The sequence below is a fragment of the Mastigoproctus giganteus genome, chromosome 1 (assembly GCF_048544385.1).
Source record: "Mastigoproctus giganteus isolate SK-2022 chromosome 1, ASM4854438v1, whole genome shotgun sequence".
NCBI classification, from domain to species: domain Eukaryota; kingdom Metazoa; phylum Arthropoda; class Arachnida; order Uropygi; family Thelyphonidae; genus Mastigoproctus; species Mastigoproctus giganteus.
The window spans coordinates 152311483-152336968 of record NC_143575.1 but is presented as its reverse complement, the minus strand read 5'-3'; the positions used below and the strand labels follow the sequence as shown (position 1 = coordinate 152336968).

At 37.2% G+C, this 25486-nt stretch overlaps 1 protein-coding gene across 3 annotated transcripts in view; it reads right to left on the bottom strand.

The window, feature by feature from the left end:
* The window catches only part of LOC150091200 (histidine protein methyltransferase 1 homolog), a 132104-nt gene that overhangs the window by 20005 nt on the left and 86613 nt on the right, over window positions 1-25486 (bottom strand). For all 3 annotated transcript variants that reach the window (XM_090382748.1, XM_090382739.1, XM_090382755.1), the window contains exons 6-7: window positions 20830-20928; window positions 1662-1777 (exon numbers count right to left, since the gene is read on the bottom strand). In XM_090382748.1, coding sequence (XP_090238874.1) covers window positions 1662-1777; window positions 20830-20928 — 215 coding nt within the window. The remainder of the gene's footprint in view (window positions 1-1661; window positions 1778-20829; window positions 20929-25486) is intronic.

The following is a 25486-nucleotide window of genomic DNA, read 5'->3' as shown; positions in this document are numbered from 1 at the left end:
CTCTGGCTGTTTGTTTGTTGTTTGGTTATTTTTTAGGAGCATTAGCAACTAAGGCCATATTGCTCCAGGATATGCGGTGGTCATTCCTTGACCTTTCCGCATCCTCCGTATTTGGTGGTGACGGGCTCGAACCCCGGTCTAATCAAGAAGCGTGTGCTGCGCACTGCTGCTCCTTCCCACCTGGCTACGGCAGCGCCTACTCTCTCTGGCAACAACTGTGCAAGACCTGGGAGATCTTATGACTTCCCAGGTACTGGAGAATTCAAGACAGATTTTACAGGTGGCTAATAGCCTGGCAACAGAACCAAGCACTGTCCATTCAAATCCTCAGTCACCTATGTAGAGCACTGCATATTCAAAACAGACAATCAGCAAAACAAGAGTTCTCTTGAAACTGCAATGGTCTCGCAGTCTGTCTGACTCCAAGAAATTGTTACGTTGAGTTATATCATACAGCTCCCACAGACATTGAACTCAGCTATTGAAGATAATAACACATTCGTAGAGTACGGTATATCTCCTCTTCTCTTTACACTGATATTTATTTTCATTTATTATTATTCAGCCTGTAGATAAAAATGTCATAACTGACGTTCAGGAAATGAAATTATTTCTAATTCACACAGAGCAATATTCTTTCATTTTTACTATATCATTATATAGTAAAAAGGTGTGCAGGGTACTATATCATGTTACCTGCATGTGGATGATTGCCTGTCAACTCCTATATTACTTTTTCCAGTTTCAGATTTATCTTTTTTTTTAGGGAAGAATGTCCTCTCACTGGTGTCTATTTCTCCCTTGGCAAAAAAGTTCCAAGGTTTATTTGTAAGGTACTGCCTCCTTAAATTCTACAGTGGTGGAGGGAGGGGGCTGCAATAGGAGATACAGGTGTAGGAGTAAGAGTTAACAGAAGTAAATAACTCTTTAGGTGCAGTAGTAATTTCACTTTGTGTTCTTATGGAACATCTCACTACAACTCGCTGAATGTATAAAGGATTTTGTTACTATTTGTGGATTTCACCACTTTTCTTGTCTCCTGGTATTGATACATTCAAGTTCTGTCCTTAATTTTTGTATCTCTTTTCCTCTTTCCGTTATTAGCATACTTGAGGGTGTGTAGGTTACTCTTTTTGGTAGTTAACAGATGTCAGTTTTGCAGATGAACTTACTGTGATTTAATATAGTTAGGGAAGGACATTATGTAGTTGTTTTCCATTAAGATTATTACTAAATATAATACCACTCTTATACCATGTGAAATTAATAACAGTTTATTAAGCTTTCACCTAAATTACTATACATTAAGGTAACGTTTCAGGTATCTTACCGATACCCATCATCAGACCATACTGTTGGGGAAACAAAAATAGAAAAGGTTACAAATTTGAATATAATTACCAAATATTACGATTACTACAATTACGATTTGCAATTGTTTAGTTGCAAATAGCAATTGTAATATTCATAATATTGGTAACTGTATTCAAATTTGTATCTCATGCTGTATCAGTCTGCTTCCTTGCATCATTTTGTATTACAAATGAGCATTGGAAAATAGAAGCAAAGGCTGAAATATATGTATTACTTACATTACTGTATTATAATTACAGGTATAAAGGCTATCTCTCTTGATTTTTAAGGCTAAAATTTTTATTTACCTCCACATATCACTTTACAAAGATGACTATCAAACACATCAACCTCTTTAACAAGTTCTTCAAACTGCTTAGTACCTCCTCCTAAACCAAAATAACATGTCTTTGCTGCAAGATATCTACACAAAAGTTAAGGTTTTAAACAAATCTAAACCTATTCAAATTGAAACATATGCTGGATTTCTGCAATTCTACAAAGTATTTGCTGACAACAATTACAAACCCAAATCTATATAAAATTGAATTACAATATCACTCTACTAAAATTATATTTTTAATATTTTTCATATTAGAGTAAATGGGCCTGTTGTACTGGGGTCCATATTGAAAGAAGGTTAAGTGGTAAACCAGTAAACAATTTAATTCCAAATAGATACAGGATAACTTGAATATAAACAGATACTGTAGCTTTCGAGACAAATCGTGTCTCTCTTTTTTTTCTTTTTTTTCCCTCTTTTTCATCATCATCATGAAATTAGTCCAGCTTAGCTCTTTTAAGACCTGTTCGTTTATAGCTCTTGATCTCGCAATCGCTGTCTTGGTTGACCAACATCTCTCTTGCCTGTAGGTTTGTAGTTAAAGGCTAATTTTGGGATCCTGTCTGGGTTCATTCTTTCTATGTGGCTGATCCATTTGTCCTGATACTGTTTTATGTCATTTACCATGTTATCAACTTTTAATTTCTTGCGGATATCTAAATTTCTTTGGTGGGTCTTGTAGGGCCTAATAATGGTCTTAAAACTCTCATTTGTGCTGTTTCTAGTTTGTGCGCATATTTCTTATTTATGACCTAAGTCTCACAGCTGTAGAAGAGGGCTGGTTTTGAAGTGATGTTGTGCAGTCGTAATTTTGTTTCAGTTGTTGTTTGTTTTCCATGCAATATTGGTAATTTCCGAAGTGACATTTAATCGTTCCATTCATTTTATTATATTTTTGTAGTTTAGTGTGGATGTCCTTCCCTTCATTTGATATTAAATTTCCCAAATAGAAGGCAAATATTTGTTCTATTATTTTATCATCAATAACAATTTTGACTCTTTGTATGTTTTTTCCACATAATCCCACTGATTTTGTTTTTGAGGTGGAGACTTTCATCTCATACTTTTTACCTATTTTATTAAGTTCATTTGCTGCTATCTGTAGTTCATCTTCGGATTTTGCAATTATAACTTGATCGGCATATAATATAGTTTGGATTTTATTGCCTCCTCAAGAAGAGGAGGCAATAAAATGTTGTTCAACTGTATTCCGTTGAACAACATTTTATTGCCTGTTGTTCAACTGTATTCCGTTGTTAATTGTTTGTTTCCATTCTTTAAGAATTTTATTGACATAGATATTAAATAAATTTGTTGATAGTCCTCATCCTTGTTTCACTCCTTTATTGGTGTTAATTGGGTCTGATAGACTGGCCTCCGTAGCCGAGTGGTCGGGAGCGCGAGTGCAGTAGCACGCGCTCTTTGAGTAGACCGGGGTTCAAGCCCCTGACTGCTGAATAAGGTCGATCTGCCAACCCGCACTGGACCAGCGTGGCAGATTATGGTCTATTTCCTTCAGCATGAATTGTTGAGGAGGCTTCCATCCTGCAGTGGGTTGATAATGGCTGCACTTTACTTTTTTTTTTTTTTAGTTGGCCATTAGAAAAATTTATACATACTTTTGAGTTTTTATATAGGCTTTGGGTCACTTTCAGGAGTTGAGTTGGGATATTTTCTTCACGTAGAATCTGCCAAAGTTTTACATTGTCATATGCTTTTTTCATAATCAATAAAGAGCAGAAATGTTGGTAGATTGAATTCTCTTCTTTTCTCCAAAATTTGTTGTAGTGAGAAAATGGCATCTATTGTGCTTCTCCCTTTTCTGAACCCACATTGTTCTTCTTCTAAGAATTGTTCACTGTATTTATTAAGTTTATTCTTTAGTATATTAGAGTATAGCTTTGCAGCAATTGACAGCAGTGTTATCCCTCTGTAGTTATTAGGGTTATTTCTGGGGCTTTTTTGTGTAAATTGATTACAATTCCTGTTTCCCAATCTTTGGCTATCTATTGCTTATGCCATATGATGTTAAATAATTTTAATAGTGCATTTTTTAGTAAGGTGCCCCAATATTTAAATAGTTCTACATTCAAATTGTCTATGATGCCTGGGCTTTTTTGAATTTTTGTAATATTAACTCTAGTTCTTCCATTGTTATATTTTCTTCATCTTTGGTTATCACAGATTCATCTTCCAATTCCCTAGTGCCTGGGTTATATCATAGTTTGGAATAGTGTTGCTTCCATTCTGCTTGGGAGATGGAGTTGGTTTCTATTTCATCATTTGTGTCTAGTTATAATTTCTTAAAAATTTTAAAACCTCTTCTCTGTGGGCCCGTGATATCATGTTCTAAAGATTTAACAAATTTATCCCAGTCATCTCGTCGGATTCTTCTGGTTAGTTTTCTGGCTTCTGCTCTAAGCTTTTTATATTTTATGTGTAGATGTAAGTCTTTAGTTTGTAGGAACAATTTATAGGTCTTTTTTTTCTCATTGATTGTTTGTTTCAATTCTTCATTCCAAGGTCTTAGGCAGTTTTTATTTTTTATATCCAAGACTTTCTTCAGCAGCTCCCAGAATTTATTTTTTTCATGTTTGACCAGATTTCCTCAACATTATCACTTTCATCTGATTTCAGTTTATCTTTCAATCGACTTTCATACAGGAATTTAGTGCTTTCGCCTTCCAACGAACGTATTTTTAATTTCTTAGTAGTTTTTGTTGGTATTTTCTTCTTTTTATTAAGATAATTTCTTTTTATTTTGAAAGTGCTTTCTACTAGGTAGTGATCACTGTCAATTTCACTGCCTCTGAATACTCTAGTGTCTCTAATTTTGTCATTTAAATTTTCATTAATGATAATATAATCTATCATAGACTTTGTGTTTCTTGCTTCACATGTGAATTTATGGATATTCTTGTGTCTGAAAAAAGCATTTGCAATTTTAAGTTTATTAAAAATGCAGAAGTCTATCAGACATCTTCCATTTATTGTTAACCACAGGTTCACCTTCTGACCCTATACATTTGTCTACTGATTGAGCACCAACCCTTGCATTAAAATCTCCTGCTAGTATGAGATACTCGTTTTTGTTAGTTTGTCTATGATCTGTTATAATTCGTCATACAATTCTGTGGTTTCATCAATGTTGCCTTCTACTGGGGTGTAGATGCCAATGATTGTTATCGTATAAGATAGAATTTTTAGTCTTAATTTCAATATTCTGGGTGAAATCCAAGAGTAGTCTAATATTTTGTTTTCTCATCCTTTCTTTATTATAATAGTAAGTCCCGATGATGCCCACATTTCACTTGGTATGCCGGAGTATATCATTATGAAGTTACCTATTTCTTTGAATCCTTTGTTCTTTTTTGTTTCGGTAATGACTGCTATGTCAATATTTCTATTTTCTAGTTCCATGATCAATTCATCTAATTTGTGATTTATTCTCCTAACGTTCCAAGTTGCTACTTTAAGTTCCTTAATCGTAGTCCTATATTCATTGCTTAGGTCGTTACCTTTGAGATCCATCCAGTTTTTTCTCTTGAGCTTATTTTGAGTATTTAGAATGTCCCCCGGATAGGTTACCAGCCTTTCGCGGGGGTAAGTCTAGTGGTGAGTTTGTTGTTATTTGGTTTTTAGGAGCATTAGCAACTAAGGCCATATTACTCCGGGATATGCGGTGGTCATTCCCTGACCTTTCCACATCCTCCGTATTTGGTGGTGACGGGCTCGAACCCCAGTCTAATCACGAAGCGTTTGCTACGCACTGCTGCTCCTTCCCACCTGGCTACGGAGGCGCCTCTAGTGGTGGGGCTGCCACCTTATGGCCTCTAGACAGGTACAGCATTTCCTCTGCATGTGATGGGACAGTTATACCTATGGTCGCCACAGCCTCAGCTGTGGAAACAGGTCAGTTCGTCCCCAGAAGGTGAGGTTGACATTTGGGTAGAAGAGGTTATGGAATGCATGTCACCACCCCTTGGACGCACCCCAATTTTCTTTTTCTTTTTTTTTTTTCTATTTGTTTATTTTTATTTTCTATTTTTTTATTTTTATTTTCATTTTTTTCCCCCCTGTTCCTGGGAAAATAGTGGTGCTACTGGTTGAAGAAGTAAGGCAGGATCATCTAAACAATGATACAATTATATATCAATTACACATCATGCATTTGTTAAGGGGAAATCCTGTTTGACCGGATATTATGATGCATTCACAAAGGAAATGGATGTGTGCGAACGGGCACGTGCATGCACGCACACACACGAGGGGAACAACAACAACACATGGAAGTTTGTTCCAGCAATCAACTACCCACTTACTAAAGGCAAACTTCTGTAACGCATAACTATCCGTCAGTTCAAAAAAAAGAGACACGATTTGTCTCAAAAGTCTGAAAAACATTTGTCTCAAATGTTTATACAGGGTAACACAAGTTACCCTGTATCTATTTGGAATTAAATTGTTTACTGGTTTACCACTTAACTTCATTTTCATATTATATACAAGGTGGACCACAAGTCACAAGGAACTTTATTTTATTTTTATCTAAAATTTAATTATAAACTGCTTTTTTATGTTTCAGGACATTTTAAAATTTTATTAGAATAATAAAAAAAATTCTATTGAGAAAGGGTAGTAGTTATTGATGGTTTTTTATTTTTTGCATATTGACTTTGGTCAAGTGTGCCATTTCAAATGGTACACATTTGTACAATTTTCTTGCACGTTGAATGCACCAATTTGCATATTATGCACATTGGAATATTTGGACTAACCTATGAAGGAAAAATTTCAAACCCCACCTATCTGAGATTAACAACAGTGCAAACTGAACTAGCCCTAAAGAATTCCTCTACTGTCTGAGGTTTGAAACCACCCCTCTCCAAATGAGTGACATGGCAAAACATACTATCATGAAGACATTGAGGAAAGGCCACAAATATTGAAATTGTGTGAAGAAATAACATACCATTGCTATACAGGTGTATACTGCTATTTCAGTATACCACTGTATAGCACAGCAGTGGTATACTGAAATATCACTCCAGTAATCTCAAGATCCAGTTTAACAAAAAACAAGCTGTCAATTAAAGGCAAAAATAGAACACAAAAGACTCTTTCATCAGTCCAATAAAAAATCAAATGACTCTGTAATCAACATACCATTCCTGGATATACTATCAATTTGGAAGAAGGAAGAATCATTGTTATTTGGAGCATTAGCAACTAAGGCCATATTGCTCCGGGAATATGCGGTGGCCATTCCCTGACCTTTCCGCATCCTTCATATTTGGTGGTGATGGGATCGAACCCCGGTCTAATCAAGAAGCATGTGCTACGCACCGCTGCTCCTTCCCACCTGGCTATGGAGGCACCACTATCAATTTGCAAAAGATATTTATCACTCTAATTTGTACACAAACATTGTATATTTGTTGTAGTAGTAGTAGTAGTAGTGGCATTTGATGCAAGAAATAAAGTGTATGAGCTAATGCAGCATCAGCCAGAAAGCAAAAAAAAAAAAAAAAAAAGAAAATCACACCATTCCCTCCAAATGCCTGTCCAGTTCCTCCTTAAATTTATTTAATCTATCAACTTCCACAACGACAGATGGAAGTGTTCCAGCAATTAACCACCCGCTGGCTAAAGGCAAATTTCCACACATCTATTCTACATCTGTCTTTTCTTAATTTGAATTTATGCCCCCTTAGGTTAATAATCTGAACAAGTGGAAGGATCCCATCAGAATTCAGCATGCTCAACCCATTCAAGGCCTTATACACCTCAATCAGATCACTGCACAGGTGCCTAGTCTCCAGCCACTGCAATTTGCAGAACTAAGCCTCTCTTGGTAAGAGGATCCTTTCATTCCCCTCACCAATCTTGTTGCCCTTCTCTGTACACGCTCAAGCAAATCTACATCCTTCCTAAAATGAGGCCTCCAGACCTGTACGCAGTACTCGAGGTGTGGCCTGACCACTGCCTTATACAGAGGGACAATCACCTCCTTTTCCCTGCCAGCAAAATTCCTATATATCATTGACAAAACCCCATGACCAGCCCTGGCAGCCTGTCTGCATTGCTCAGAAAACTTCATATCTGACTGCACAATTACTCCCAGGTCGTTTTCATTTTCTACCACCTTAAGTGTAGTACCCACACAGTTGGTACGTTTCTCTAGGGTTACTTCTACCCATATGCAGTACTTTGCATTTGTCAAGGTTAAACTTCAGTTGCCACTTCTTAGCCCATCTGGCCAAATTATCTAGATGTTGCAGTAGCACACTGCCATTACTGTCACTAACAACCCTGCCAACCTTTGCATCATCTGCAAACTTCAACACTAAGCCTGATATACCTTCCTCAATATCATTGATAAATATACAAAACAACAGTGGACCCAACACCGAACCCTGTGGGACTCCACTAATAACATTAGCCCATGAAGAGCAGCACCCATTAATTACCACCCTCTGTCTTCTCCCACTCAACCATCCTTTTATCCATTGTAGCAACTTACCCTTAATACCATTCTGCTCCAATTTGTACAATAGTCTTCTATGCGCAACAGTGGCAAAAGCTTTCCTGAAATCCATATATATGATATCAAAATTATTTTTTGCATCCAGTTCCTTTGTAACCACATCATAATATCCTATCAAATTTGTCAGACAAGACTTTCCCTTAACAAAACCATGCTGTGTCCGAGCTATAACTGAAGTCTTGTCTATGATCCTGCAGTGCTTCTTTAATCACTACCTCCATTAATTTTCCTGGAACAGAAGTTAAACTCACAGGTCTATAATTACTTGTGTCAACCTTTGATCCTCCTTTGTGAATTGGGATCACATTTGCACATCTTCAGTCTATGGGTACCTCCCCTGAATCCAAGGAAGTTCTCATAATTATGGCTAAGGGTTTGCTTACTTCCTTTGCTGCCTCCTTTAATATAACTGAATAGATCCCATCCACCCCAGGTGCCTTTCTTGTGTTTATCATCAACAATTTTCCCTCCACTTTACTCTCAGTTATTACAAGATTACTTAGCTCACTGCCAGAGTTGAATACACCTCTGGCATTCCCCTTGCTGAATAACTCCTCATGTGTGAATGTCGATGCAAAATATTCATTTAGTTTGTTAGCTACCTGAGCAGGATCATCAACAGTTGAACCATCGATATCAAGTGGACCAATCTGATTCATCCCCTTCCTTCTAGAGTTTACATAAGTAAAGAACTCTTTGCTGTTTTTCTTTGCATCCTTTGCCAAAGATTTCTCGTAATCTGCCTTTGCCTGCCTAACCTCCTTTGTAACAGACCAGCTTATATCTATCATAGGCTTCTGTGTCACATGTTAATTTATATGTATCCTATGCATTTTTCTTCTCTGCCATATGTCTCATTAGTTCATCTGACATCCATTTAGGCCTAAACCTTGAACAATATTTCTTAGTTGGTATGTAAAGCCTAGTAGCTTACAAGATAAGTTCTTTGAATGCTTCCCATTTTGAATTTGCTGTTGGTAATATCATCAGTTGGTTCCACTGTATAGAATTTAAATACTGTCTCAGACAATCCAGGTGGGAAGGAGCAGCAGTGCATAGCACACGGTTCTTGATTAGACTAGGGTTCAAGCCCATCACCACCAAATACGGAGGATGTGGAAAGGTCAGGAAATGACCACTGCATCTTTCTGGAGCAATATGGCCTTAGTTGCTAATGCTCCTAAAAACCAAAAAAAAAAAAAAAACCCAAAAAAAAAAAAAAAAAAATCAGACCATCGTAGTCACCTTTACGAAAGCAAAAACCCTTCCCTTTACCCGATGGTAGTTACCTCTTTGAATAAATCCCACTTCAACACACTGTGATCACTGCCACCTAGTGGTTCTTTTATCTGCAGATTCTTAATGCATGAAGAATCACTACTGATAATCAGATCAAGAGTATTAATCCCTCTAGTTGCCTCCCGAACATGCTGATGTAGAAAACAATCATTCAATAAATCCACAAAAGCCTTGCTAGTGTGTGAGTGACCAACCCAAAATTCCAGTCAATATTTGGGAAATTAAAATCCCCCATTACAAAACTCTCTGATTTACTGGCCCACTCTATTTCCCTGTACAGTTTCTTATTATACTCATCAGAGTCATTAGGCCTATAGCACACCCCTACTCTCAATTTTGATCCCCAATTTTGATGTCACACCAAACTGACTCGACACTGCACTGTCCAGCGATGTCGACTGGCTTCACTTCCTTGGATTTTGTGTTTCTTAACTAATAGCATAACCCCTTCTCTCTTCCTATCCTTTCTGTACACAGTACTCCCCAAATTTCAGTTCTGCATTCCTTATATCTGTGTGACACCACGTCTCTGAAATCCCAACAATATCCATCTTTGATGCTTTGAGCAATACTTCAAATTCATCAAATTTATTTACCAAACTCCTAGCATTGGTGTACACGCAAGTATACATGCACCTGTTCCTATTCTTAGCTACCCTAACACAATCCATGTGTTTACTTGTACCGCAATGATTCCCAGCAGTCTCTGAAATATCCTGCATCTTGTTTTCAGGCTTCTGCTCATTCCAATAGAAGCAGTGCAAGAATCACTTTCAACCTCTGCCAGTGGCTACTGTTAATCTATTAGTCCTCGTATCCCCCCAAGCTAGCAGTTTTCTGACCCACCTAACACTGCCTCGATAGCATAAGCAAATATTTTTGCACCCTTTCTATTTAAGTGTATCCCATCTCTGTAGAAGGAGTCTCTCCTGTTAACAACTACTATCCAGGCTGAAAAAAATTTAACCCTTGAGCCTTGCACAATCTTTCCAGGGCCGAATCGATCGACAAGGTTCTCATCATATACTCCCTCCTATCGTGTCTGGGGCAGAATTTCAGACACTTTCAAATTCAACCCGAATTCACGGCTTTTTTTCAACAGTGACCTGTACTTGTTATTTGGTTTTTAGGAGCATTAGCAACTAAGGCCATATTTCTCCGGTCATATGCGGTGGTCATTCCCTGACCTTTCCGCATCCTCCGTATTTGGTGGTCACGGCCTCGAACCCTAGTCTAATCAAGAAGCGTGTGCTATGCACTGCTGCTTCTGCCCACCTGGCTACGGAGGCGCCTCAACATTGTGTGAAATTAACACATATATCAGGCTCTGTAATTTAACAAATTAAACTTTGTAGTATACTGTAAAGTTTAGATTATGAAATGGAAAATTTGGACCATTAATATATGCAGTTGTGTCAATTAAACAGCTAACTGCAAGACCTTCAAGAATCTCTGAATAAAATAGATACAGATTGTTGAGAATTGGGCATGAAAATTAGTTACATAAACAAAAATGACAAAAGTTGAGAGATACAAGACAAGTTTATTAAAAAAGATAAATGAATTAGGTTTTGGTCCTGAAAGAGTTTAAAATACCAATTAGAGAAGGCTTATTTTGAAGAGTTTTAATAAAGAAAAATTTTGTTCACAAAACCAGCAAAGGGCAAGTGATGCTCATCCTTTGTGTGAACTCATCAGAATATATAAATAGCATATACTGGAGACAGGAAAATCACAAAAGTTATCACAAGCTCTCAAATACTGCTCATTTCCTATTCTTTATATTGGCCATGAAAAAGGCTGGTACTATATTAAAAAAGGATAATGTTGAAAAACGTGATATTTTCTATAACTATTCTCCAAACTTATTGAGATCTTGTGGAAACAATTATGGCAAAATCAAATGATTTTTATGAAGATTCAGAAACTGGGCAGGAATAAAAATGAGGGCAGCAAAGAATTGATATCAGTTGTTGCCCTACAACCTGGGGGCTCACATCTGGTGAGTATGGGCTTGGCACACCCAGGGTCCTGAGCTGGATATCATCATTCTTCTCTTTCTTGGTGATTCCCTTCTACTTTTGACTGACACTCTCTCTCTCTCTCAGGGTTACTCGGGAACTTTTTTTTTTCCCTGGCAGCATAAGCCTCAGGCTTCCTTGCATCATATGAATATTAATAATAATAATAAGCTTAATGAACTAAGAAGATGAAAAATTTTGGAGGAGGTTACAGATTTGTTTAGCTGAAAAAAAAAGTAAATAAAATAATTTCAAATTTTGGACTGAAAAGATAAAGAAAATTTAAATGAAAAGAAACAAGTAGTCATTCAAACAAATTTGATGAGAAATGAAGATATGCATATGCACAATGCATGGGGCTATAGAAATGACACACTAACTTTAACTTTGAATGTAATTAGACCCCTTGAGTAATATTTATATATATATATATATATATATTACTCTATATATATTATTTTTTTGTGGTTTTGTGTACACACACACACACACACACACACACACACACACACTACAGCATACTCTCGATTTACCAGGGTCGGATTAACCGGGACACTTCAAGACTTTAAAGTAAAAAAATATATATATCCACCGGAAATCATAAAATTTAAGTAATAAATAGAATAGGTATAAAAAGATGTTTTGCAAGTCATAAATAAGAGATGAGAAGCAGCATTATAAGTCATGATTGGGAGATGAATGTACCTATTATCCTGCAACCTTCACGAAGCCAGTCGACATCGCTGGACAGTGCAGTGTTGAGTCAGTTTGGTGTGACATAAGCATTGGGAGATCAAAATTGAGAGTAGGAGTGTACTATAGGCCTAATGACTCTGATGAGTATAATAAGGAACTGTACAGGGAAATAGAGTGGGCCAGTAAATCAGAGAGTCTTATAATGGGAGATTTTAATTTCCCAGATATTGATTGGAATTTGGAGGCTGGTTACTCACACACTAGCAGGGCTTTTGTGGATTTATTGGATGATTGTTTTCTACATCAGCATGTTCGGGAGGCAACTAGAGGGAGTAATACTCTTGATTTGATTATCAGCAGTGATTCTTCATGCATTAAGAATCTGCAGATAAATGAACCACTAGGTGGCAGTGATCACAGTGTGGTGAAGTGGGATTTACTCCAAGAGGTAACTACCATTAAGGGTAAAGGGAAGGGTTATTGCTTCCGTAAAGGCGACTACGATGGACTGAGACAGTATTTAAATTCTATACAGTGGGACCAACTGATGATGTTACCAACAGCAAATTCAAAATGGGAAGCATTCAAAGAACTTATCTTGGAAGCTACTAGGCTTTACATACCAACTAAGAAATATTGTTCAAGGTTTAGGCCAAAATGGATGTCAGATGAACTAATGAGGCATATGGCAGAGAAGAAAAATGCATGGGATACTTACAAATTAACACATGACACAGAAGCCTATGATAGATACAAGTTGATATGCAACCAAGTTACAAAGGAGGTTAGGCAGGCGAAGGCAGATTACGAGAAATCCTTGGCAAGGGATGCAAAGAAAAACAGCAAAGAGTTCTTTACTTATGTAAACTCTAGAAGGAAGGGGATGAATCAGATTGGTCCACTTGATATTGATGGGTCAACTGTTGATGATCCTGCTCAGGTAGCTAACAAACTAAATGAATATTTTGCATCGACATTCACACATGAGGAGTTATTCAGCAAGGGGAATGCCAGAGGTGTATTCAACTCTAGCAGTAAGCTACAGAATCTTGAAATAACTGGGAGTAAAGTGGAGGAGAAACTGTTGAAGATAAACACAAGAAAGGCACCCGGGGTGGATGGGATCTATCCAGTTATATTAAAGGAGGCAGCAAAGGAAGTAAGCAAACTCTTAGCCATAATTATGAGAGCTTCCTTGGACTCAGGGGAGGTACCCATAGACTGGAAATGTGCAAATGTGACCCCAATTCACAAAGGAGGATCAAAGGCTGACACAAGTAATTATAGACCTGTGAGCTTAACTTCTGTTCCAGGAAAATTAATGGAGGCACTGGTTAAAGAAGCACTGCAGGATCATTTAGACAAGACTTCAGTTATAGCTCAGACACAGCATTGTTTTGTTAAGGGGAAGTCTTGCCTGACCAACTTGATTGGATACTATGATGCAGTCACAAAAGAACTTAATGCAGGGATAACTTTGATATTATATACTTGGATCTTAGAAAGGCTTTTGATACTGTTGCACATGGAAGACTGCTACACAAATTGGAGCAGTGTGACATTGGAGGCAAATTGCTGCTATGGATAAAGGGGTGGTTGAGGGGGAGAAGACAGAGAGTGGTAATCAATGGACACTGCTCATCGTGGACTAATGTTCTTAGTAGAGTCCCTCAGGGCTCAGTGCTGGGTCCATTACTGTTTTCTGTATTTATAAATGATATTGATGATGGTATATCAAGCTTAATGTCCAAGTTGGCAGATGATACAAAGGTTGGCAGGGTTGTCAAGGGCACTACTGACACTATGCTGCTGCAACAGGATCTGGAAAGGTTGAGCAGATGGGCTGAGAGGTGGCAAATGAAGTTTAACATTAACAAATGTAAAGTACTACACATGGGAAACAGCAACCCCAGAGCAACGTATCAACTCTGTGGTACTACACTGACAGTGGTAGAGAATGAAAGGGACTTGGGGGTGTTATTGTTATTTTTGGTTTTTAGGAGCATTAGCAACTAAGGCCATGTTGCTCCGGGATATGCGGTGGTCATTCCCTGACCTTTCCGCATCCTCCATATTTGGTGGTGACGGGCTCGAACCCCGGTCTAATCAAGAAGCGTGTGCTGCGCACTGCTGCTCCTTCCCACATGGCTACCGAGGCCTACTTGGGGGTGGTTGTGCAGGCAGATATGAAGTTCTCTGAGCAGTGCAGACGGGCTGCAAGAGTAGCTCATGGAGTATTGTCAATGATATACAGGAATTTTTCCAGCAGGGATAAGGAGGTGATTATTCCATTGTATAAGGCAATGGTCAGGCCACACCTAGAGTACTGTATACAGGTCTGGAGGCCTCATTTCAAGAAGGATGTAGAGCTGCTGGAACGAGTACAGAGAAGGGCAACAAGATTAGTGAATGGAACAAAGGGGTGCTCTTATGAAGAAAGGCTTAAGTTTTGCAAATTACAGTGTCTGGAGACTAGGCACCAGCGAGGTGATCTGATAGAGGTGTATAAAGCCTTGAATGGTTTAAGCATGCTCAATGATGATGGGATTCTTCCTCTAGCTCAGAAAAATCACCTGAGAGGGCATAAATTCAAATTGAGGAAAGACCGATTTAGGATAGACGTGCGGAAATTTGCCTTTAGCCAGCGGGTGGTTGGTTGGTGGAACAGACTTCCATCCCTTGTGGTGGAGGTTGATAGCCTAAATAAGTTTAAGGCTCAGCTGGACAGGTATTTTGAATGAACAGAGGGGTGAAGTGGAAGTGGGTTTTTTTTTTTTTTTTTTGGCTGATGCTGCATAAGCTTGCTTTCTTGCGTCAAATGCCTCTACTAATGCTAACCTGCTGCTCAAAAAAAACAATAGAAAGAGAACAAATGTTTAGTTTGTTTTGGTGCGTTGCATGGATTGTCGTGTTCCACTGCACTGCAAAAAGACGTTTTTCATTATTTGTCAGGAGTTTCGAAATTTTTTTTTATAGTAAATATTTTTTTTGTTTAGAAATCGAGAAAATGATGGGTAAATGCAGAAGAGTTGTGCTTTCAATTGAACAAAAACTTTAAATTATTCAAAAGTTTGAAAACATTATGGTAAGTTTTTTTGTTTTTATATCTATCATATTTTTTAAGTATGCTGCTGAACATTTTTTGATATTTTTGGATTAACCGGGAAATCAATTAACTGGGATTTTATTTTCACTGTCTATCCCAGACAACTGAGAGTCTACTGTGTTAATCCAGACCCCGATGATCCGGACTTTCTGTTAATTCGGACTGGATTTTCCGTTAGGGGAAAAATTCTAACTATTGAAAAAAATATATATATGTGGAAGGAATTATAAAAATAACTGACTTACAAGTGGTTTCTGCAAATTGTATGATATATTTACAAGCGTGAGCTTGTCTAGCTAAGTTTATATTAACGATACCATTGCAAACTTGAAGAGCAAGGATAAAAGGACTACAACTAGTCCATGTATAGTCCATGTATACTGCTCAGTATACATGGACTACAACTAGTCCATGTATACTGAGCAGTAACTACCCACTGCACTGGATAAGAGCAAATGTGAATGTGTGCCATAGCACTTGATCAGTGATGGGGAGAGGATGAATCATGTATTCTTGGAAATGACTCCCAAATCAGTCAATTCAGCTATTGTATTCAGTTGATAGATGCTGCTAGCATTGCCCATGAGTACACCTTACCTCAGTTCTTTACCTGCTGTATTGCTTTGTTTTTACTGTGTTTTTATTTTTTTTGTGGTTTTGAGTTAACATAAGATGGCAACAAAAAGAAAGTGTGTTACCATGTGGAAGGAACAAAAACTGAACACGCTTTTTCGCATTGATAAGGGGGAAAGTTTAAAAAAGATCACTCTTGATATAGGCAAAACAAACTGTTTCTGACTGGAAAAAAAAAAAACAGGAAAGTAATTGAAAACGTTTGGGCACAAAATGGTGGCCAAAGACAGCTTAGGAAATAGAGCTACCATTAAGCAGGCAAAAAAAATGAAAATCTGGACGAATCCTTATACATTTGGTTTCATCAAAAACAAGGAGTGGGCTCGTTCAGGCCCAATCCTCCAATCAAGGGCTCTTAGCCTTAACGAAAAATTAGGAGGTGACCCATCTTTTACTGTGAGTTTGGAGTGATTATCAAGATTATCAAGGAGATTTGTGGAATCCGATAGCTTGGAATTACAGGTGAAAGTCTTCCTGCTGACTGTGTTGCAAGCGAAGAATTTAAAGTACAGTTTCTCAAGTTTATTAGTCAAAAAAAGTTTAGTTCCATCCCAAATTTTTAATGCTGACAAAAGTGGTTTATTTTTCAACATGTTGCTCAAAAAAACACTTGCCTCAAAACTTTACTCTTCAGCTAAAGGACATAAATTGAGTAGGAAAAGAGTGACGCGTCTGGAAATTTAAAGTTACCACTGTTAGTCAAAGGAAAATTGGCGAAGGTAAAGAAAGCCAACATGAGAAACGTCAGATAACTTACACGGAAAAATAGTTTCCTGATATGGCACTCTAGCTGTTTGTTTGTTATTTGGTTTTTAGGAGCATTAGCAACTAAGGCCATATTGCTCCGGGATATGCGGTGGTCATTCCCTGACCTTTCAGCATCCTCCGTATTTGGTGGTGACGGGCTCGAACCCTGGTTTAATCAAGAAGCGTATGCTACGCACCACCTGGCTATGGAGGCACCGGCACTCTAGCACTGCTCGCTCGGTAAACTGATGGTAGGAGTTATCGGTCTGCAGAAAGTCGAGAATGATATACTGAGATTGACAGATAGGCGTGGCAAACGATGTACTGATTGGTGCGCGAACACAACGCATGATAACATCGGTTTAGTATCACTTTAGCAGCACTCAGAAGCACTAATGGTAACTTGCCCTAATGAATATTTTCCATAATGTTAGAAAAGGGTCAGGTTACCTCCACTAGAATCCCACGGGAGCTTGAACCCATGGGAGATGATCTTAACTAGGAAAGAAGATAAATTAGTGAAGGCTGATTTACTGAAAGATATTATAGGTCGTAGTGGGTGGTTGGGTTTATAAAGTTTGGTAATTCCAAATATATGGAGTAAAATGTTGTTCTGGATGCCAATTGGTTGTAAGATATGTAAGTTGATTTCATTGTTTGACCTTTTTCTGATGAGGGGGGAGGGATCTCCCCCTCACCAAATTCTCGAAATTCTAAGTAAACAATACCTCCCAAACATTTGATAAAATAAAACATATTATAATAACCAACAATGACATAATAGCATCGTTCGATGTAGTCTCATTGTACACTAATGTACATTTACCTTCAACATTACAAACTCTACGTAATTTCTTAACAGATGATAATACCTTACCCAATCGCACTTCCCTTTCAATTAATAGTATTCTAGAACTTACAACCTTTTTATTAGATGCTAGATATTTTTGATTTCTTAATCAGATATACCAGCAAATATACGGATTACCTATGGGATTGGGGATCTCAGCCCCCACCCCCTTTCTGAAATTTATCTAGCTTCAATAGAAAACTATGTACTACAACCATACCCCCCAATATAAAATTATTTATAAGATATGCAGATGATATTCTTTTAATAGGACCAAAATCCACAATAGACGATCTTTTCATTAAATTCAATTCAGTGCACAATAGATTAAAATACACCCTAGAACTTGAAGAAAACAGATAAATTAATTTTCTGAACCTCACCATATATAGGAATGACACCAAACTAGGAACAAGAATTTTCAGAAAAAATACCCATACTGGCAAGTACCTACATTTTGATTTGCACCACTCCCTTAACAAAAAAAGCCGTTCTTTATAATCAGATTTACAATGCTATAAAATAAAGTTCTACACAAAATGATCTCAATCATGAACTTCAATATCTTACAACCAAATTCATATCTAGAAGGTACCCTACTCAATTAATTCAACAAACCATTTTCACCATCCAAAATAATATTAACAATCCACCCAAACACACCTCTAACAATAATCTACGTATTATCCTACCATACTATAGTAGTTTTTACAATCAGTTCCGCCGCATATTCAAAGGTACCGACATCGCCCTCACATTCTCAACTTATAATAAACTTCGCTCATTATTTAATTCATACAAAGACACACAAAAATATCATATCAGCGATATGAACAATATTATTTACCTAATAAAATGTCGACCTAACTACAATACATGTTACATTGGTAGCACAACTTCAAAATATGGTTTTATTAAAACATCAAACACACGTGCGTACTACCACTACAATAGTTTTAAGACAGCCAAACCAATACAGAACTAGCATCACATGTTCAATCTCACAATCACAACCCCCTTAGCAGACTCAGCCATTCCCATTATCAAATTAAAATCCAGTTTTAAAATCTTCCAATATGAAGCCCTAGTCATAGAATGGTTCCGCCGCCATTCCAATCTCCAAGTATTAAATACCAAACTACCTTACAACATTGAACCGGCTTGGAATCTCATGCACCTGTGATTTCCACATGTAACCAGGAACATCATGGGAACTTAGCTTTTTTAAATACACGCGTTCACTCTCAACCCATCACTGCCAACTGAAGACGTGGATAACGAAAGCCACTTGTTATGGCTATTGGCCTCCAGTATTAACCATTTATTTTCAACTTTAATATTGACAACCAAGGACGAAGATGTGCACTTCTACTTCCTTGCACATATTTTAACTTCTGTTTTTAAACCCAACTTACTCCTAATTTAAATTAAAATTATCATCCACCCTTTTCAAACATCAATTGCAGATTATAAAAAAAAGGTGAGTACCATAATAAATTAAGCTATGCTATCATATTAAGTCAATTATAAATGGTATTTTAAGTAATCTACAATTATCGAATTGTATGTTTCAAATGATATGCCCACTTGAATTGTCTTAAAATAAACAAAATTTAAATAGTAGGCATAGGCAGCATGAAAATAGTTTTGAAAATTGGAGGGGAATAATGAAGAGATCATACTCATCAGCCACTGTTGCCTGATTTGTGCTTTGAAAAGATGAAATTTTCTGGAATTCCATTCCAGAAGCTGATGATATTGAATCAAGTAATATGTAAACAGATGTAAAACATTAATTAAGTAATACATAAAGTGATGTATTACTTCATAAAAAAAAAAAAAAAAAAAAAAAAAAAAATGTTCCCTCTATATGATTTTATTTTTTTTTTTACAATTCACATTTCATTTTTAACTATTTCAATTGAATATTGAGTATTTGCAGGGCATTTCACCATGTTTCTCCGCTATTGCAATACGCAATTTAAATAAAATGCACTGCTCCAATGGAGAAGTATATTGCTATTTATTTAAAATGAATTCCATAACCCAAAATGATGTTCAAATCCTGGTTTCGGTCTCATCAATGGATAAACAGAAACTATGAAATGAAGCACTGGTGACCCCACAATGAGAAATGGTTGGTTCGTTGTTGGATTTTAGGAGCATCGCGACTAAGGCCATGTTGCTCTGTGTTTATTGTCTGTAAATTGAGTGTGTTCTGAGGTCGACTTTCTGTTTGCTGGACGAAAAACCATGCTACCATCATCTGATACCAACTAACTCAGCCCCATTCCTTCAATAATTCCTTCCGCCATCAACGGAATTCGAACTCAGGCATTTCCACCCAGTGTGGGAAGGACGGTGATCCTACCAACTGTGCTACTCACAAAGGCGTGATGAGAAATATTTGAAATAGGCAAGATACTAGATGGCATATAGGTATGAAAAATGATATACACTGGAGAAGTAGCCTTAAATAAAACAGTGGGTAAGCAGTATATTGCTATTTATTTAAAATTTTGGCCATCAACACAGACAAGTTTTAGCCCTGGCTGGGATTTCATCAGTTGGCAAGTAGGCATAACAAAGTGGAGACACGATGACCCAGTGATGAGAAATACAGTGGTGCTTTTTATTTAAATTGGATGAAAGGCACTAAAAATGCAATTTATTAAGTGTCTCCACAATATGAGTTCAATGAGTTTATAGCAAACATATTTTGCTCGGAGCTACGCAAAAACTGAGACTATTGCCCTAACCTGTACAATAACATTATATAGCAGTTGTAGTGTGAGGATTTTGTGCTAAATATTTACTAAATATTTTGATTTTTCAAACTTACATGCCATGCAGTATTTCACATATTGTGGAAGTTTCTCAACACTGGGTCGAGTCATCAGGCCTCACTGTATTGTATTTGCTCACCCACTGATGAGACTGCCAACCGAGGTCAAAAACAGTCTGCCTAACTGAATGCATTTTAAATAAATAGCATTATATACTTCTCCATTGGAGTAATGCTTTTTATTTAGTGTCCAGTGTAACTCATGGTGTGCATCCACAATGAGAATGATGTATCTGTAGAAAATCGTTTGCTCACGGCAACATATAAATTGAGGCAACTATCTTAACCTGCATACTGTCAAAGATTGAAGTTTTTAAATATTTTCTGTAACTATATTCACATAAAAAACAATTTTGCAAAGGTATTTATGCTTTGAATATAAAGGATACACAACTCCAGAGGGTTTCAGCGTGCTTCTTATTAACTGTAATAACTTCCACTGATTATCTAGATTGTATATAGTTTCTGAAGTTAAAATAACATCGTACCTGCACAAAGAGTAAATATTTTTAAACAATCATATAAATATAAAAGCTTATATCTTCAAGGTTATTTTTATAAAAAATATTATAAACATTATAAATATTATAAACAATGTCAATTACAATGTCAGTGAAGAAATATAAAATATAAAAATGAAAATAATAAAGATGACAAAACAGTAAGGAGGACACAACAAAACAAAATACCCCTGTAGTTAGCCAATCTGTGGGCATCACAACTGGCTAACAAATTGGATAAAAGAGATGCTTTTAACTTTAACGTAGTCAGTTTTACCCATTGGCATTAACATTTCTAAAAAGGTGCATTCAATCATAATACTCTCCCAATGTATTAAAATTGCCACAATATGCAATAACAGTCTCTTTTCAGACAATATCAAACTACTCCATAATAAATTACTAGGCAATAATTTCTCTGACCTTCCTCTACCATCATTTCAAAAAAGCAATGAATATGATGAAATTCAAAAAACTTATAGGCAACAACATTGATATAAACAACATAACTGCTGGTTGATTTCTTATTACTTTCAGGCCTGTACATAACATATAGTCATATACTCTCTAGCCTCTGTCAGGTCTCATGGTGTAGAAAGCTTGTGCCCATGGATTGGCTAACTACAGGGGTATATTGTTTTACGTCCTGCTTACTGTTTTGTCGTCTATATTATTTTTATATTTTTTCACTGACATTGTTCAGTACAATATTTGTAATAACAGTATCAATACTGACTTAAACACACAAGACATATGTCTAGTCCTCTGTCCAGGGGCTGACTATGGTACAGGTTTCACAACCCTGGACAGCCCAAGCACAACTATATTCCCCTTCTTCCATTTACTTTCTGCTGTCCTTAAACACTGCAATTTTATTTCTCGCATGCGATTAGGCTGGCTGAAAGCAACATTAAGATGCTATCCTTCTGCTATCACTTCTTTTTTCGTCTTAAGCAAAGTGGAGCGTCTTTTCAACACTACCTTGTTAGTCACTGATTCTCTCTTTACTGGCACATCTGCCTCATTTGTTTAATTGCTTACTTCCTTATCACACGGGCATAGTTCACTTTGACCAATTCACACCTTCCCCCCCCCCAACACTCGGCATTACTTCAACTGATATAAATATACAGAGTTACTGACTCACTTCTTTGGTCTCCGACAGAGCCCTATGTTAGCATTAGCAGTAGTAGAGACATATGATGCAAGAAAGCAAGCTTATGCAACATCAGCCAAAAAAAAAAAAAAAACACTTCCATTTCACCCCTCCGTTCGTTCAAAATACCTGTCCAGCTGAGCCTTAAATTTATTTAGGCTATCAACTTCCACAACAAGGGATGAAAGTCTGTTCTACCAACCAACTACCCACTGGCTAAAGGCAAATGTTCACTACACTCTACTGATTTCACCACTCCAGTCTGATCCTACAGTAAGTTGTCATAACCTGACTTTATTCTTTTATCTTAAGTTTACCTTGTTTAAATTGCAAACTGGGCACTTTGCCTTCGTTCAAACTTTCACTCATTTTTCCTTTGACAGGATTTAATCCGTTTTATTTATTTTAGCATAATTCTGAATTTTACTTTTCTTTATTTATTTTTGAATTATATTCTTGTTTTATTCCTTCTTGGTCTCTGTCGGGTCAGCTATGATGTATACTTTTCGTACGTATACATCAGAACAGAAACAGTGACCTTGCTTACTGCTGTGGTTCCTTCAGTTTTGGCTGCCGACACTATGAAGACGCAGTTAAAAACTTAGGACCTACAGCTTTAAGTACTATTTTTATTATTTTATTACTTTCTAAGTTATATTTATGTTAATCTTAATTTTATTTAATTTCAGATAATCTACTTTTACTTTTACTTTGCACACATTCTTAATTTATTCCATGTTTATTACACTTGACAGGTAACAACCTGTCTCAATACACTGATCAAATACATTTGTCTTTATTTCACTATGGTTGCTGCGTATTTCTGATATAACTAGCATTTCTAACATCATCATGGCTTGATGTTGGCACATATCATTATAACTTTTAGTTTTTTACCTCCTAGAAATCCTGAGTAGTAGTCTTGACACCCTTGGTGATGTACTTTTGAATTCCAAAATGTTGTTTTTAATATCTTTATGGACCAAAAAGCCAACTCCACCTTAACTCTTTTCACTGTTTCGATTTGTGTACAGCAGATTTCCACTTGATAAACTTGAAAGTGATTCATTTCTTCTTCTTGTTTCAGCCAAGCCGATGATATTCCAACTCACATTTTTCAACCCTAATATCCTATCTTCACCGATGAGTGATCTTACGTTGTAACAGGTCAAGTTCAGTTTAAGTGCATGGGAGCATGGTTGTACCCGGAGATTCTTTGCACCCTCTGCTTCCACTCCAATCCTCTAGCTGCGATAAGAGGGAGACTGAAAGCCACTGGGGACTGAGGGCCACTTGTCTCGTCGTGTTGTTATATTTAATAAAGTGCAGGAAGGTTTGGTCTTTTCCACTTCACACCGACCAGGCTTCTTGAAGAGAATCACTCTACACTTTGGTTGCCACCAAAGTAACAGGGCTTACCAATGAGAAGGTGTGCATGAGTGGATTTTAGGGAGGCAAGCCAACTGGACTTGCACAACAAGTCCAGTTGGCTTGCTTTTTATTTTATTTTAGAAGATTTAGGAGTTGCCAACTCCTAAATCTTCTAAAATAAAAAGATATTGGCTCCATCAGTGTTTTAGACCTAGTATCTGATAACACACAGAATGCCTGTTCCTCTCTAAGTCCTATCAAAGGATAACAGGGAGGTAAATGATTTTGTGATAACAAAGGAAAGTGGAAGAGAAAACTTTGTTGAAGCTAAACATAAAAAAAAAGCAGACAGCTGAGGTGGATGGGATCTGTTCAATTATATTATAGGGAGCAGCAAAAGTGGTCAGCATACTATTAGCCATAATTATGAGAGCCTAATAATTATGGCTAATGGTATGCTGAGTTGGATTCAGGGGAGGTTCCGGTGGACTGGACATTAGTAATTACAGACCTGTTAGCTTGATTTCTGTTCCAGGGAAAATAACAGAGTCACTGTTTAAAGAAGTAATGCAGGACCAACTAGAAAGGAATGCAGCCACAGGTTTATTAATGGGAAGTCTTGTCTTAATAAATCATTGATAAATCCATGACAGGAATGTTATTTGGTTTTTTAGGAGCATTAGCAACTAAGGGCCATATTGCTCCGGGGATATGCGAAGGTCATTCCTTGACCTTTCCGCATCCTCCATATTTGGTGGTCACGAGCTCAAACCCCGGTCTAATCAAGAAGTGTGTGCTACGCACTACTGCTCCTGCCCACGGAGGCGCCAACAGGAATGCAGTCAGGGATTTATTAATGATGAAGGCATATCAGGTCTAATGTCTAAGTTTGCTTATAATAGGAAGGTTAAGGGGAGATTAATGACAGTAATCGGGTATGCTACTGCAACAAGATCTACATAAATTAAACAGATGAAAAGTGGCAATTGAAGTTTAACAACCACAAATGCACGATACTTCCATATGAGTAGCAGTAATCCCACATTAACATACCAACTGTATGGTATCACACTAGTTACTGAATAATGAAAAAGATCTGGTAATAACTGTGCAGTCAATTATGAAGTTCTCTGGGCACTGCAGACAGGCAGCCAGGACAACCTGTGGAGTTTTATAAATGATAAACAAGAATTTTGCCAGTAGGATTAGGAGGTGATTAACCCACTGTACAGGCAATGGTTAGGTCACATCTTACGTACTGCATATAGGTCTGGAAATCTCATTTGTGGAAGGATGTGTGTCTTTTGTTCCCCTCACTAATCTTCTCTGCAGGTGCAGAAAAGATTAGTGAGAGGAACAAAAAGATGCTCTTACTGGGAAAGGCTTTAGTTCTCCAAATTTCAATTGGAAATTAAATACCTGCGTGGAGATATCTGTTTGAGATGTTTATATAGGAGGGAGTATATGATGAGAGCCTTGTCGATCAATTCGGCCCTGGAAAGATTGTGCAAGGCTCAAGGGGTAGAATTTTTTTCAGAATGGTCTGCGCTTGTTAACAGAAGAGACTGCTTCTACAGGGATGGGATACACTTAAATAGAAGGGGTGCAAGACTATTTGCTGATGCTATCGAGGCAGTGTTAAGTGGGTCGGAAAACTGCTAGCTTGGGGGGGGATACAAGGACTAATAGATTAACAGTAGCCATTGGCAGAGATGAAAGTGATTCTTGCACTGCTTCTATTGGAATGAGCAGAAGCCTGGAAAACAAGATGCAGGATATTTCAGAGACTGCAAGGAGTCATTGTGGTACAAGTAAACACATGGGTTGTGTTAGGGTAGCTAAGAATAGGAACAGGTGCATGTATACTTGTGTGTACACTAAAGCTAGGAGTTTGGTAAATAAATTTGATGAATTTGAGTTATTGATCCAAGCATCAAAGGCAGATATTGTTGGGATATCAGTGACGAGATATCACACAGATATAAGGAATGCAGAACTGGAATTTGGGGAGTACAACGT